Source organism: Dipodomys merriami, unplaced genomic scaffold, assembly GCF_024711535.1.
Source record: "Dipodomys merriami isolate MVZ:Mamm:240054 unplaced genomic scaffold, mDipMer1.0.p SCAF_1, whole genome shotgun sequence".
NCBI lineage: Eukaryota > Metazoa > Chordata > Mammalia > Rodentia > Heteromyidae > Dipodomys > Dipodomys merriami.
In genome coordinates, this window is record NW_027202270.1 from 46,417,093 (window position 1) to 46,433,749 (window position 16,657).

General features: G+C 38.1%; 1 protein-coding gene across 4 annotated transcripts; it reads left to right on the forward strand.

Annotated features, from left to right (window-relative positions):
- The first annotated feature begins 2,917 nt into the window (after positions 1–2,917).
- Positions 2,918–16,610, forward strand: Spc25 (SPC25 component of NDC80 kinetochore complex). 4 transcript variants are annotated; one of them, XM_070033811.1, is made up of 7 exons: positions 2,918–3,051; positions 3,670–3,819; positions 3,912–3,977; positions 7,296–7,442; positions 8,662–8,766; positions 14,705–14,803; positions 15,927–16,610. In XM_070033811.1, exons 2-7 carry the CDS (start codon positions 3,681–3,683, stop codon positions 16,049–16,051), a joined length of 681 nt encoding a protein of 226 aa, XP_069889912.1. In that variant the 5' UTR covers positions 2,918–3,051; positions 3,670–3,680; the 3' UTR covers positions 16,052–16,610. The 4 variants fall into 4 exon arrangements, with proteins under 4 accessions (XP_069889912.1, XP_069890042.1, XP_069889963.1 ...); XM_070033941.1 differs by having other exon boundaries at positions 2,955–3,007; XM_070033862.1 differs by lacking the exon at positions 2,918–3,051 and adding an exon at positions 3,178–3,344.
- Positions 16,611–16,657: the final 47 nt, after the last annotated feature.

The window sequence follows — 16,657 nt, forward strand, 5'->3', positions numbered from 1 at the left end:
TTACAGATGAACAGAAGAGTAAATAGAACACAAAAAGGGAGATGAAACTTCCAGTCTAGGAATTAGGGAGCCTTTGTGGAGCAGATGGCATGTAACTAGGTGTTGATATATGGGTAGAGTTTATAAATGTAAAATGTAGGATTTAAAGTAAAAATAGATCCTATAATATAATGAAAATGATACCATTATTTTGTCTAAAAATTTCCACAGTAATTAATAGATTGCATTTAAAAACTGTAAAACAATTGAAAAATTGCTCCCAAAACGGTCAACTTTGTGTGTGTGTGTGTGTGTGTGTGTGTGTGTGTGTGTGTGTGTGTGTGTGTGTGTGTGTGTGTGTGTGTGTGTTTCTAGGGATCAGACTCAAGGCTTCACACAAGCTAGGAAATCATTCTCCCACTATAGTCCAGAGTGGTCAGGTTTTCAGAATCAGAAGGAAGAGTGATGTTTGTCAGTGTCTTGGGGACAAGAGGAAAGGAGATTTATTGTTTAATGGGCACAGCTTTGTAAGATAAAAATGTTCTGCAGATGAATAGTAATGGTGGTATAAAACATTACCGTCTCTTATCATTTAAAAATAAAATTTTTATTTTGCTATGTGTATTTATGCTATGTGTATTTTACCACAAATTAAGAAATTGAATGTTTTTCTCACTATATTAAATATTCTGAGTGTTTGAGAAATTTACTCTTGTCTTCTTTGAAGTTATCCATCTTTTAAAAAATAATTTATATGAAATTTGAGCAATAATTTACATAACAAAATCTTGGCAATTATAACTATATCATTCCATGTAAACTTATATCAAATCACTTTTAAAATGTTTCTATTGCCTCAAAAAGTTCTTGGCTCCTCTGGTAGTCAATGTCTATTTTTGCTCTAGACATACACTGAACTGTCTTCTGTTTTTGTAGATTTTTTCTTTCTTGGTTATGTCACATAAATGCAATCATATAATATGAAGTCTTTTGCATCTAGCTTCTCTTACTTAGCATACTCTTTCTTAGTAAGCAGTAATTTTTATAGCTATTTGCTGGCTTTATCACTGCACTGTGACAGAGGCCTCAGTGCTTTCTTATGCTATTTTTTCTTTTAAATTCTTGGAAGATGAAGATTCCAAGTGGAACAGGTGCTGAAGATTGACTTCACTTTGGGTACTGTGATTTTTATTACAGCAATTATCAGAAGACTTGGGTTTTTAAAATAATTTATTTCAGTGGTTCCTGGAATAAGCCATGCAGAGATCTAAAGAGAAATAATTCACTCAGACTTAGATGAAAAGTTTGACAAATGACATAGAAATTTCTCCCTCACAGCTTGGTTGAATAGACTTGAGAAAGAATAAAAGGCAATAGCCACCCTGGGTCACCCTGAAGTCTGCATATTGGTTGGGGAAATCATTCTCTTCAGTTCCAGGGCCACAGAGAACTAGAATCTTCACTCAGCAGCCTGAGCAAGGTCAGTGTAAAAACTCAGGAAACAAAAACAGGTATAAAGTCAGTACCTTTTCTTGAATCTTTTTTTTTTTGTTGTTTTTTTTTTTTTTTTTTGTCGGTCGTGGGGCTTGAACTCTGGGCCTGGGCGCTGTCCCTCAGCTCTTCAGCTCAAGGCTAGCGCTCTACCACTGGAGCTACAGCGCCACTTCCGGTTTTCTGGTGGTTTATTGGAGATAGGAGTCTCATGGTCTCTCCTGCCCGGGCTGGCTTTGAACCGCGATCCTCAGATCTCAGCCTCCTGAGTAGCTAGGATTACAGGCGTGAGCCACCGGCGCCCGGCTTTGAATCTTATTAGTACTATGCTCACTGATCTGGGACATTAAAGACCCTACTGATAAGCACTGCCATTCATTCAGCTGAATCTCTGAGTTCCCAAGCCCATGAAATATAAGGTAAATACTACCAGATATCTAAAATCAGAAGTTCTTGGGTAAATATTTGGGAAATGAAAGATTTTTTTCTATAGCAAGCAGTAAATTCAATAATAATCTCAAAGCAGGAAGCTGACTTTCATGTACACTCTGATTTGTTCAATATGAGCAATAATAATTTCTCCTGATTTCATAGTTCTTAATATAGTTCTCAGGGATAGAGTGGCTAATATCTCTTACTCATGAGCATGTTATTTATACCTTTATCTTATGTTGGTGTTTGCGTTGTTAAAGACATCAAAGACCAGCAGTATGATAAAAGACCTATAGTCAGAGATTTCTGATGATAATGTGTATCTGAACACAGCACAGTGTATTCTTTTCTAAGATGAAAATAATATCTTTTTTCATATTACTAGCCATCTTTAGCGTTGTTTAGAGGACATAGTTTCCATCCTTCCTTATTTTTTTTTTAGTATTCCTCAAACACATTGTTAGAAAAGTTGGGGCAGGAAGAAGGAGGAGGAGGAGGAGGAGGAGGAGGAGGGGGAGGAGGGGTAGGAGGGGGAGGGGGAGGGGGAGGAGGAGGGGGAGGAGGAAGAGGGGGAGGGGGAGGGGGAAGATGAGAAGGAGAAGAAGAAGAAGAAGCAGAAGCAGAAGCAGAAGAAGCAGTAGCAGCAGCTTTTTAAAATAGTGTGAACATTTTCTGAGGACTCTCAGGAGGTTTCTGCCTACTCAAAATTGGAGTCTACTTTCCAAAGTAAACGCAAAGAAGAGGTTATATACTTCTTAGAATACAATTAAACTTCAAATTTATTTTTTGCTTGCAATGGAAGCCTTTATTTGATGCCAGGAATGCCCCCCTCTTGGGGCTATCCCAGGCTCTTGACACATTCAATGGTATCGCTGTAGTCTCGCAGGAAAGAACTACAAATCCCAGAAGGCTCTTTCCTCCGTATTTTACCGCGAGATTCCGGAGGGCGCTCCTAACCAATCGCTGCATGAAGATCCTGTTTTATCAGTCAATCAGAGGCCGGGTGGCTCTGGGAGGCGGGTGGCGGGAAGCCTCCCGCGTTTGAAGTTTGGCGCGGTGGCTGAAGCGGGCTGTGGGCACCGACTGGTTACTGGCGGCGGCTCAGGTCCGGTTTGGGGACGGCGGAGTGGCTCTGGCCCGCCCGGCCAGGTGAGGGGTGTGGGAGCCGAGCTGGCCCTTCGACTCGTCAGCCGCCCTCGGGGAAGTTCGTGTGTCCTCGGCCGGCGCGGATCCCGGCTGCCGCTCTGGGCAGGCCGCGGCTGGGCTTCGGTGGCGAGGTTCGGGGGCGGGGCTCACCGAGATCTGGCGGGATCTGGAGTCTTTCCGAGTCCCGGAGGGAGAAGGTGGGCCCTGTGGGTGAGCCGAACCCTCCAGACTCAACCCCGACTCCCTGTCGCTTGCGGTTGCTGTGTGTGTATGGAACCGACTCGTGGGGTGGAAGGGTAGGTGTACCGGAGACCGAGGAGGTGCGGGGCCCCTGGCGATCCAGGCCCGAGAGACCTGTGACCAGACCGCAGTCACCGTCCGTGGCCCCCGGCCACCGCCCTGGCGAGGCCGGTGGCCTGAGCGACTGACCAGTGGGAAGTCCGTCCAGGGGTCCTGGACTCCTAACTGCAGCTTAATCACAACTTTAGTATCTAGAACGAAAGCTAAATGGCGGGCTGTGTTGTGTAAGGGCCAAGCCGTCCAAACAGACTGGTTTGGAACATGGTGTTTATTTGCTTCCAATAACTTTAAAGTACCAACTGTGTTCTTTGTGTTTTGTAGTGGCTTACACCATGGTGGAGGATGAGCTGGCACACTTCGATAAAAGCATAAGCGAATTTGGGAGTAAGTTCCGAAATACTCTGAGTGACACTCCCTCTCAGATGGTGGGGCTGAGAGATGCCTACAAGGACTCCATTAAAGCACTGGCAGGTAGTGTTAACTGATTTCTTGCCCTTTTCTTTTTTATATTTTCTAATGGTATTTCAGCGTAATTGGAACGTTGATTTCAATATCTCTTTCAGAGAAGCTGTCTGTGAAATTAAAAGAAGAAGAAAGAATGGTTGAGATGTTTCTGGAATATCAAAATCGTATGTGAAAAACATCACAAAGTTCTTTTTAGATTTAGCATCTTTACATGAAATCTCTTGTACAAGTAAGGCAGTAGAGTGTTTAAACACACATTTTAAAATACATACGTGTGTATGTGTGTGTGTTCATGTTCCTACCACCCAGTTTGAGATGGAGGAAGTAGGGCATCTCATATTATTCTTTCCTCCTATATACTAATTTGTTTAGTATTGTGTTTTGAATGTTATGTAATTGGTATCATTTTATATGTATTCTGTCGCTTTTTCACTCAACATGTTTATGAAATTTATCTATGCTAATATGTAAAGGGAAGTATTTTTTAATTATTTTTAAATTGGAAATCATAGCCTGGGTATTGAAAGGCTGGGGTTCTTTCAGTACTTAAGAGTTAGGATTAGTTCTTAACAGTCTTTCTCTCTCTCTCTCTCTCCCTTCCTCTTTCTCTCTCCCTCTCTCACTCTCTCCCTTTTTCCCTCTCTCTCCCTCTCTCCTGGTCTTGGGGTGTGATTGAGCTCACGGCCTGGGTGCTGTTTCTGAGCTTTTGCTCAAGCCTAGCACTTCACTGTTTGATTCATAGCTCCGCTTCTTTTTTTTTCCCCCTTCTTTTTCTGTGGATAATTGGAAATAAGAGTCTTATAGACTTTACTGCTCAGACTAGGCTGATACAGACAATATTTGAGGAGTTGGAAAAGTTGAGGGGATTTATTCCCTCACCACCTGTTGAGTCAACTACTCTTTTTTTTTTTTTTGGTGGGTCATGGGGCCTGAACTCTAGGCTTGGGCACTGTCCCTGCGCTCTTCAGCTCAAGGCAAGCGCTCTACCACTTGAGCCACAGCGCCACTTCTGGTTTTCTAGTGCTTTATTGGAGATAAAAGTCTCATGGACTTTCCTAGCCGGCTTTGAACCGCAATCTTCAGATCTCAGCCTCCTGAATAGCTAGGATTACAGATGTGAGCCACTGGCGCCAAGCACTATTCATTTTTTATTTGTCCTGGTCCTGGGTCAAGGCTTGGGCACTGTCCCTACATTTTTGTGCTCAAGGCTAGCGGTATACCACTTGGGTCAACTTTCACTTTTTGCAAGTTTATTAAAGATAAGAATCTCATGGACTTTCTTGCCTGGGCTGGGTTTGAATTGTTATCCTCAGATCTCAGACTCCTGAGTAGCTAGGATTATAGGCATGCGCCAGCAGTACCCACTGCTAGTTACTGTTCTAAAATGATACATCAGAAAACACAATAGCCAAATGTTCTGGCCCTCCTGGTCCATCTGTTCTATCTGGTTATTATCTGCAGGAAGACTGTCAGTAAAAACTAAGAGTAGGGTATGAGTGGGGTCTTAAAATACCTAAATGCTTACACCGTATAGAACAGAAATTATCACTAACTTTAAATAGATTTACGTGCATGTCCAACAAAGTACCTATCATGATAGTTTTATTCTCTAGTCACATATGAAGCATTTCACCTGAATGTTAATTTTTTTAACCTTTCTTTTTTGTTTTTTTTTAAATAATTCTGCTCAATCTTTAATTAATTAGCAGAAAATCCCCACTTATCTTTGATTTATTTTTGATTTGGAGAATAGCTTTTTCCATGTAGTTAATTTTATACTCATAAATACTGCTTTTCAAGTTTTATTTTGTATATAAATATTTAATACTTTGGATTCTAGCACTATTTAGGGAATAATTTACTCATAGATTACTGGTTTTTATATTTTCTTTCTCCTAACTTCCTGAATATACAACTGACTGGGATGTGTATTTCTGTTTCACTGAGCTGTACATCAGTTCTTCACCTAGTATTCCGCTGTTGGATTAAAGTGTCTTCATATCAAGTGCCACTTCTGACAGACAAGTCTCTTGACTTGTTATTCTTTCCCCTTATGTCTTCTTAACAACATGTGGTGATAGGGTTAGTAATTACCTTTGATAGACCTTTTTTGCTCTCCCTCTATTTCCATTGGGAATTCATTAGATGTACTGGCTTTTTTTATGGCATTTAGAAACATAAAATGTCACTCTGGATATCAAATATGTCAAATATGTGTTTCCACTGTGTTCTACACTTTTTTTCCATATAGCACCTACCTATTTCCTGGTCTAGATCATTCTTTTTTTGTTTGTTATTGCTGAAAATGAGACATCCCTATTTCCTAAGGGAGGCCAGTCTTTTTTTGGGGGGGGGGGAGGTCCGATCGTGGGGCCTGAACTCTGGGCTTGGGCACTGTCCCTCAGCTCTTCAGCTCAAGGCTAGCACTCTACCACTTGAGCCACAACGCCACTTCCGGCTTTTTTTCTTTTGCTTATGTGGTGCTGAGGAATCGAACCCAGGGCCTCAGGCATGCAAGGCACTAAGCCACCTTCCCAGCCCCAGGGAGGCCAGTCTTATGATATGCACTTCAAGCAAAGAATCCTGGGTTCAGTTCTGTTTGGAAAACAGATCATGGCATCATTTCCCTTTTAAGGATTTGTGGTATTTAAAGTTCTCAGAAACTTTATGATGGGCTCACTCATTTCACTTTTGGAGAACACTTGTAATTAAATATTGGAATTAAATGGCAATGTAGTTGTTTCAGTTTGTTTAACATAGAGCAGGTTTGCTGTTATTAACAATGTGTTTTGTGTTAACGTTCAAATTTCACTTAAATGTTAGTTTAAATATTTAAAAATTTATGCACAGTTTGTTGTGGTAGTGCATACCTGTAGTCTCAGCTACTCTGGAGACAGAGGTAATAGGATGACTTGGAACCATGAGGTTGAGACCAGATGGGACAAGATAGGGAGACACTGTCTAATTACAACAATAAAATAATAAGCACATCATAAAGCTCAACTGGCTTTGTTTCTCTCGCTTCTGAGAGTTCTTAGACTTTTGGGTAGTCGTGTGTTTTCCGGTTGACAGAGGTCAGAGTGGCCTTGCCAGTGTTATTTCCTTTTTCCAGGTTTAGCACAGGCTTTGTTGTTAGCTGCATTTTGAGGATGCGTATGAGGGGTGGGGTGGCTGTAGAAGCTGTGTTTAGAGGACTAGGAGAACAGAGTAAGTTTTTTTCTTTCCTTTTGCTGTTTATGATTTTGAAGTCATTAGAAAATAATTGTCAGTCAAAACGTTCTTTATACCCAGGAAGCTGAGGCAGGAGGAGCCTGAGTTTGAAGCCATTTTAGGCTATATGAGAACCTATCTCAAAACCCAAAACTCATTCCTTATTAGTTGTATAAAACAGTGTAATTAGTTGTATAAAACAATTTTGTGTTTTGTTCCATGTTTGAGGCAGAAGTGTGTGTATTAATGTTCTGTCCTTGTGCTCCATGCAGAGATCTGCAGGCAGAATAAGATCATTCAGGAAAAAAAAGAGCGTCTCTTAAAGTTGGTTGCTGAAGTAAAAGGCAAAAAACAGGAGCTGGAAGTACTGACAACAAACATCCAGGATCTTAAGAAAGAATATTCTAGGAAAAAAGAAGGTAAGTTTCAGTAAGGCACGTATTTCAAGCGTGAATCCTGATTTCATAGCGGGGATGGCTCCCAATCCTATTATGTTAAAGATGGATAACACACCTTAGGGTATACCTAGCACTCATGTCTGGAGGATGGTAGCCAAATGGGCTTTGTTCCCTTTTGTTTTCCTTAGAGGACTTCCTCCTTTCAGTTGTAACCACAGTAATATTGGCATTGCTATGAGGGTTAATTAAGTGGAGTGGGAGACTATGTCACCTAATAAGATTTGCCTCTGGAAAGTTTGTGATTTCTACAACAATGTTTATTATAAGTCTACCTAGGTAATAGGAGCGCTCAGGTTGCAAAGCCTCTTTTTCTGAAGATACATTCATATCCAAATGAATGTGTTATTTACAAAGGAGACTTACTTGTGCACAATAATCAACTCTTCAAACCTTTTGAAAATAGCAGTTTGTTTTATTAACGCTTTTTCTTATAGACTTCTTACCCACAATTAAATTGTGAACTTGTTTTTATCAGCCATCAACTATTACTATGGAATCATTTTTAATGTTTTAAATTTTATTATTCTTACTTAAAATGATAAAAACAGAGGGTTGCAGTTACATTAGTCAGACAAAAAGTAATTGCCTTTTGGACAATGTCACACCTTCCATTACTCTCTCCAAGTTTTTCCCTCCCATCCCAACCACAAGTTGTATAGTTCATTTTCACTGTAGTGTACCATGATTTGATTGCATTTGTTTACCATTTGTCCCTCCATTTCTGTATCTCCCCTTCTACTCCCAAAGACATAAGACACGACCAAAAGAAAAATACTTTCCTATTCTTGTGATCACTTGAAGAAAAACTCTGAACTAACATGAAATGTTTACCTCATGAGGAAGTAGTTATGTCTAAAGAAGTAGGATGTTTTTCTCATAAAGCAGTTATTAATCTTTATCCAGAAAAAAAGCAATATAATGTAAAGGAAGCCCATTTCTATGCTAGCTATATACCTCTGTGGCCTGATTATCTGTGTCTTAAGCATTTATCCATTCATCTGGAATGAAGTTACCTCTTTTGCTAGTTGGTAGAAATAGAAACTGAATAAATGTAAATAGATTCAAAGTTTTTAATGTATACTTTTTAAAAATAGTCTTCATTTCTTAATAATAATTCCATGAGAATGAATTGAGAGATACTTAAAATACCTACTACAGTGTGTTTGTTTTTTAATCATAGCTATAGCCACTGCTAACAAAGCTAATGAAGAGCGGTTGAAAAGGCTGCAGACATCAGCAGATGTGTATAAAGATCGACTTGGACTAGAAATTAGAAAAATCTATGGTAAGTTTAATGTTATAAGTAATATTTAGGAGATTAGAAAATGTGTATATATATATATATATATATATATATAACAAAACACAAACCAATTTTATTAAATATGGTTATAAAAATATAAAATTACAGGGGCTGGAAAGGTGGCTCAGTGATAGAGCACTTGCCTTGCATGCTTGAGGCCCTGGGTTTGATTCCTCAGCACCACATAAGCAAAAAGAAAAAAGCTGGAAGTGGCGCTGTGGCTCAAGTGGTAGAGTGCTAGCTTTGAGCTGAAGAGCTGAGGGACAGCACCCAGGCCCAGAGTTCAGGCCCCACGACCGGACCCAAAAAAAAAAATTATAGTACAGTAATATATTTGCTTCTCTAATAACACTAAATAGCAAAACTACAAATGTCTAATACCTAAAATGCAAAAACAGAAATATGTGATAAAAATGATGGAACATGAAAAGATTCAGGATTTCTATTTGCGACAAAAATCATGGATGATGCTTATTTCTTCTTAATTAAATAAAATAAATAAATTCCACAAAGAGATTAATAAAATAAATATACCATTTCCCTCATCCAGTTCTACAGATACCCCAATGTTTATCCATAAACTCTCCAAACCTCAGATGTTTAAACTCTATACTGAAGATTTTAAATAGCAGCTGACTGCTTAAAGAAGATACTCTTTATTTGCTGAATAAGTTCTGATATGTTTGATTTTTTAATTCAGAGCCACTGTTTTTATCTCTATAACAACTTTGTAACTATCAGTGATGAACAGAGCTATCAGAAAATGTTTGTTTTTAAGTAGGGAAGAATTTTTTAAATGTTTTGAATTAAAATAATAACTATACTATTATCTTTTTAGAAAATAGGAGAAAAATTAGTTTTTTAAATCATCCCTAAATGACTTTTGGTGCTTTAATTATTTATCTGCTTTTTTTTTTTTTTTTTTTTTTTTGTCAATTGTGGGGCTTGGACTCTGGGCCTGGGTGCTGTCCCTCAGTTCTTCAGCTCAAGGCGAGTGCTCTACCATTTGAGCTACAGTGCCATTCCAGTTTCCTGATGGTTAATTGGAGATAAGAGTCTCATGGGCTGTCTTTGACTCAGCCTCCTGAGTAGTCTTTCAGTTTTAGAAATAAATAGATCCCTCATTTTCTTTTCTTTGTTCTTTTTCCATTTTATTTTGCCATACTGGGACTTGAATTCTGAGCCTCATGCTTGCTAGACATTCTTCAACTTAAAATTTATGCCTTACTTATTTTTGAGTTAGGTGTTTTTTAGTCTAACTAGGATATCTTTTTTGCCTGAAGCCAGTCTCTTAACTTTCATACTCCTACCAATATCACCAGTGTAACTGAGATGATAGGCCTATTAACACCATAATCAGCTTGTTTGTTGAGATAAGGTCTCACCAACATTTTGCCCTGGCTAGCCTTGAAACCTTTTTTACCTTCCTATTAGCTGGGATTACAGGTGTGAGCTACTGCCATCTCAAGGGATCACTAGGTTAAAACATATGGATACTCCTATTGCTGTTACTTATATATGTGCTAATTTACAATAATGTTTGCTGTTTTTGAGTTCCCCAAGCTCATTGTCAGCCTTGGTGATTAACTCAGAGGACGCAGAATATATTGTTCTGCTTGCCTGTATGGGTATGTTCCAGCCTGCAGTGGACTGCTGATAGTAATAAATGCTGCATGAACTGTGTATTATTTAAATTAGGAAGTACTTCATAGCTTCTCTTTGCCATATCCAAATTACTAGTATCACTAGCACTTTTGGACCATTAAGTAAACAAGGGTAACTTGAATACAAGCCCTCCAATATGTTAACAATCTGGTTACTAAGATGTGTGGCTATACTGAACAAAGGGATGATTGACATCCTGGACAGACAGTGGGAGGGACAAAGGAATGATTGACATTCTGGACTAATAGAGTAGGTGGGCATGAGATTGTATTACATAGTTTAGGCAGTTTACAATTTCAAATATATCAGTTTATTTCTGGAATTTTCCATTTGATATTTTTAGACCTTGACTTATAAGTAATTAAAAATCAGAGAGAAATGAAAGTGACTGCAGTCCTACTCCAGGCTAAGATTTATTACAACAAAAGCCTACAAAATATTGTTAGCAAAGAAGGCACATTATAAAGTATAGAGGGAATTAGGTGTAAGTATTTGAGAGTACTAAACAGAATCCGGCAGGATGGACTTTATTATTTGAAGCATTGAATTGTGACAACAAATGTGAATGAAGAAAGCTTGTTTAGTGAAAGCTTATTAGAAAAATCTAGAAGCTTGTACCTAGTTTCCTTGGTCTTTATACGTCTTTTATTTTCGCAGGCTTTGTTGAATCCTTCTCAAGTTGATCTTGGGGACTAATACTTACCAACCCATGGACATCCTGGGAAGCAGGGCTTCCTAAGGGTCTTAAGAATAGCAATCTCAAGCCTGTTTTGTTAACTTTTACATTTTGTTAACTTTTATATTGTCTGAAAGAACCCATTTCATTGAGTTCTTGAGACTGAGAGGTCTCTGAAATAAAAGAATTATTTGAAGACTGGTGTCACTGACTCACACCCATGATCCTAGCTATTCAGGAGGGTAACATCTAAGGATTGGGGTTCAAAGTCAGTCCAGGCAGAAAAATTGAATGAGACTTTTATCCCCAACTAACCAATAAAAAGCCAAAAGTGGAGCTATGACCCAAGTGGTAGGTAGCGTGTCAGCCCTGAATAAAAAAGCTAAGAAACAGTGCTCAGGTCCAGTGCTCACGCTCCAGTACCAACACATGCACACAAACTCAAACTTTTGTAGATGTTAGCTAGAAAGAAGGAACCTTATTGGGATAAGATCCCACAGATATCTGTGGCAGATCTAGGTAGCATTTGGCAAAATGTCCACCAGGCTAGCGCAAAGAACATTTCCCTCCTTTCCCCCCATGACAATTTGGGAAGAGAAGGCATAAAATTCTTACATTGGGCATTCCCTGGCTATAGATAAGAAAGGTAGGATTCTGTGAAGATGGGCAGTATTGGAATAGGAAGGAAGTTCATTGGGATAGGAAGAAGTCTTTGTTGCTTTAGATTAATTGGAGTTGTAAGGATTAGAACCTACAGGCCTGTATGGATTTGAATTAAGGATTTAACATATATTCAAGAGTCCCAAAGTGTCTTATGTAAGAACAAACCTTAAACCCCCATTTCTCCTACTGTCTTCCAACTGTCAGAATTTTTCTCTTATCAACAGAACTGTACATAAGATTTTTTAAAAAGCATTTCTCTGATGCATTTCCTTTCTTAAAGGGTGACAATTTTTTCCTATTTCTTTACTAATTATATATTTTTGCTGTTTGATTTTTTTTTTAACTGACATATTTCTTAGTCTTGGAGTTTTTCCTATCAGTTGGGTTGATTTTTTTAAGCTAATTAGATTGAGTTTTTAATAAAAACTATTAATCTTTTGAGTAAACAAGAATATAAGAGTCAACTCTGACCTTTAGATGTGTAGTATTCTTAAGTAGATCTTTGCCATCATCTTGCGTTTTCTTTGTTGTTGTTGCTATTGTTTGTTTAGTTTAGTTTTGAAATAGCCAGATTGAAGACTTTAAAGTTATTTTTACATTTCAAATAGAATTTGTTCATAGCCCTTGAAGTCAGGAAATAATGTTTTAAGGAAGTACGATGTTATGAAAGCTTTTTGGTGTCTTTCCCAGTTTCCTAATGTACAACTCCTAAAATCTTTGAGATATCTAAAATGATGAATGTCATTTTGTGTTCAAATGAGTTGACCTATGGCCAGCTTCTACATTGGTGACTTCGGATGGTGGGAGATTGTCACCTGAAGACCACCCTCTAACTTCTGGGGAAAGGTGGGGAGGAGAACTGCATAGCTCATCACCAAATGGCCAGGACTTAATCAGTCATATGTACAGAATAAAGATTATTATAATAAAAGCGGTAAGAGACTGGGATCTAGGAGCTTCTAGACAACTGAACACTGAGGTTTCTGGGGTGAGACAGGGCCAGAGAAGGGATGCAAGTTCCACATCCTGCCTCCTATACCTTGATTTTCACGTTTCTCTATGTATATACTTTGCAACATCCTTTAAAATAAACAAGTAAAGTGTTTCCCTCAGTTCTGTGAACTGCTCAAGCAAATCAGTTCAGCCCAAGGAAAGGATGGTGGTGGGCTGTCCTCAGGTGGAAAGTGTCAGCACTGAATTGAATTAGAGGACAACCAACTGGTCCACAGCAGAACTGATGTAGGAACTATTGACCCACCTATAGCTACCCGGTATTCTCTATCGATTGTTGAGTGACAGAATAGGATAAGCACTTGGGCACTTTTTTTTTTTTCCATATGTTTAACCCTGAAATCTTATTTTCCTTTCTGTTACTATGAACAGTTTTAAAAATCTGGTGTATTGGGCTGGGAAGGTGGTTCAGTGGTAGAGCGCTTGCCTTGCATGCCTGAAGCCCTGGGTTCGATTCCCCAGCACCACATAACCAAAAAAAAGAAAAAAGCCGGAAGTGGAGCTATGGCTCAAGTGCTAGAGCGCTAGCCTTGAGCTGAAGAGCTGAGGGGCAGCATCCAGGCCCAGAGTTCAGGCCCCACGACCGGACCCCCTAAAAAAAAAAAAAAATCTGGTGTATTGGCGTAACTACTTCATTCTGAAGTTGAATGGGAGATAGTTTTTGTTTTTGTTTTATCAAAGATTCATTTTTGAAATAAAAAGGTTTATAATGAGTTCTCCTAAGTTTTTACATGACAGAAAAAAAAAAAAACCTAAAATGCTTGTGAATTTCTACTGGGTATTTACTCCTTTTAGGAGCATTTGAAGTACTTTTGAAAAGTAGACTCAAGTGCAGGTTGCAAGGTTTAATAGTACCTTTTCATTGTGGTAAAATATGTTATATAAAATTTGCCACTTTAAGTGTGTAAATTCAGTGATGTAATTAACATTTACAATGCTGTACAACCATTACTGACCATGATGAATTTTTAGAATTTTTCTTCACTTCCAGTTCTATGAAATAACGCCCCATTCTCCCCCCTCCCATTCAATCTTTTAATAGCCGATCTGCTTTCTGTTTCAAGGAGTTTATCTTTTTTATGTAAATGGGTCATATACATTTTTTCCTTTTGTATCCTGCTGATCTCATTTAGCATTACATTTTCAAGGATTGTCCATATTATAATACATATGAGAACATCTTTTTTTGTGAATGAACAATGCTCTGCTGAATGTATATGTTCCATTGGTTTAGTGATTTACCTTTTGTGGGACACTGGATTGTTTTCATTATTTGGTTATTATATATAACATATTGAACATTAGAGTACACCTATCTCTTTGAATCTCTCATGTTCAATTTTGGAGGTTCTAAAACATATATCTTCTATGTATTTAGACTTCACTGGATTTTTGTGATTATAATTGTCTTATTTATCTTTTCCTTTGAAGAAGTTTTTAATTTCAGTAATATCCAGTTTATTCTTTTCTTTTGCTGTTTATGATATTGATATCATATAGATATGTGTGTATATATATTTATTGGTTGTGGGGCTTGAATTCTGGGCCTGGGAGCTGTCCCTCAGCTCTTCAGCTCAAGGCTAGCATTCTACCACTTGAGCCACAACGCCACTTCTGATTTTCTGGTTGTTTATTGGAAATAAGAGTCTCATAGATTTTCCTGCCCAGGCTGGCTTTGGACCTTGACCCTCAGATCCCAGCTAGGATTATAGGCTGAGCCACTGGTGCTCAGCTTAAAATCATATTTAAATTAAAACCAACTTAGAATGTCTACAGATACTGGTTAAGTGGTTACATATACTCAGCAATACAGTATTGGTCATAGATATGGAAAGCAAGCTTATCTCCATTGAAAATTTTGGCATGCTAAAATATTCTCATGCTAAATTATTAATTTCTTTTCAGGTGGCAAATTGCAGTTTATATTCACTGGTATTGACCCCAAGCATCCTGAGACTCCATTTATGTTTTCCTTACATCTGAATGAAGCAAGAGACTATGAAGGTATGTTCTCAGCGCTCTTAACTTGTGTTTGAGATTAGTATCCCCAAGTGGTTTTTGGATTAGGTAATTAAGTGTATGAAGTAATGTAATAGTCCCACAGTCCTTTTGCTTCCTTTTCCAGTCTTTCTGGAAAGGGAAGGATGTGAGGATAGTTCTGATTTATAGAAACTATATACTGTGTAGGAGCCTAGTAACTTCTCTTCACAGTGATTGAATGCCACAGTGATTGAAAGTCTACAAGACCAAACATTACTGCAGTCATACACAAATATGAAGCTCCTTTTAGACAACTTAAGTAAATGACTTTAAAATCAAATGTAATGTAGACTAGTTACTATTCTTTAGCAAACTAAAGGCCTTTGATACCTAGGAATATATAATTAATACTAGTGTGAATAGTAAGAGAGTAAAAATATATTTAACCATGTGCCCTTTGCTATTCGTTCTCTGCTGTGGTCATGGTCCTTAGTCCTCAGCGTTATCTATCAGAGCTGGAAATCTGTTATGATGAAGACTACAGAATCTAGTCTTCCATTTCCTTTGACCACCTCCCTGAAGGTTTGCTCTCAGCCATTACACTCTATATGAGGACTAGTGTTTGTGACTTTGAGTCTCATTTGATCAATAGACTTCATAAATACCACTCTTGAAAATATCAACTACATTTCCAATAACTTCCAATAACTTGTGCAAACTAGCTGTTTCTTCCTTATTTGTTCGATATTATGAATTGGTATTGAAATTTGTACTCATCTTGATCCAGTGGTGAGATACTAGAAGTCCATCAGTTGAAAGTTTAGAAACTGTTCAAACAGTTAAAAGATAAAATGTGTGGTGTGGATATAAGATGAAGGAAAATGGCATACTGCATCACTGAGACCTGAGTCTTTCCAGTACCAACTGTTTAAATTTAAAGCTGGATTATAGTTAAGATTTGAATATTTAGAGATTAAACTAAGAAAAGGTCCAAAAGATAGTTAGCATCAAGTGTATCATTTTATACTCAAAGCATTTTAGAGAATGTAATTGATGTTCAGATCAGATGAGCAAATGTCTATTAGAAATACTTCTCTCCCATTAAAAAAAACCCTCATTTATAGTATCTTCATTTTTTTTCTTCTAGTGTCAGATAGTGCTCCTCATCTTGAATGCCTTGCAGAATTGCAAGAGAATGTGAGGAAGACCAACAATTTTTCAGCTTTTCTTGCCAATGTTCGGAAAGCTTTCACTGCTATGGTTTATAATTAATGTCTAAATATTATATAAAGATGATTGTTTCTCTTCTCTGTCATGTATGTCTTTGTAAAATAGTTCTCATATATTGTCTACTTATATATAATTTATTGCTGTTTTTGTGATTTTTTCCTATGTGCTATGTAGGAAACCGGACCACCTAACCCCAAAATGTGTTTCTTTGATGTAAGTATTTGAATTGAAGAAGCAAAGTGAAAAAAGCTCTCTGCCCTTCCCCTAGTTGCATAAAAGCAAGTCATAACATAGTAAAAGTATCACTGATTCCCATGTCCACAAGGCAGAACAGAAGGTCACCACTAAAGAGAATCTTTCCCAGTTCACTCATAGTGGCAGGGGAATTAAACCTTACTTCACTGGCTTTTTCCTATGACCTTGTGTTCCACTACTTCCCACCTCTGAAAGCCTAAACTACTTTCTTCCGTAAAAACTTTTCCTTGTTGATGACCCCATGTAAGCCAGAGCTATAAGCAACTTCTTGGAGTTACCTGTCATTGAGGATTCTCCCATGTGATGTATTCTGCATGCATTAATAAAGCTGCTTATTTATATCTTCGTTACCCTGTCTTGTTACATGCATCTTCCAAGTTTCAATTTCTGAGG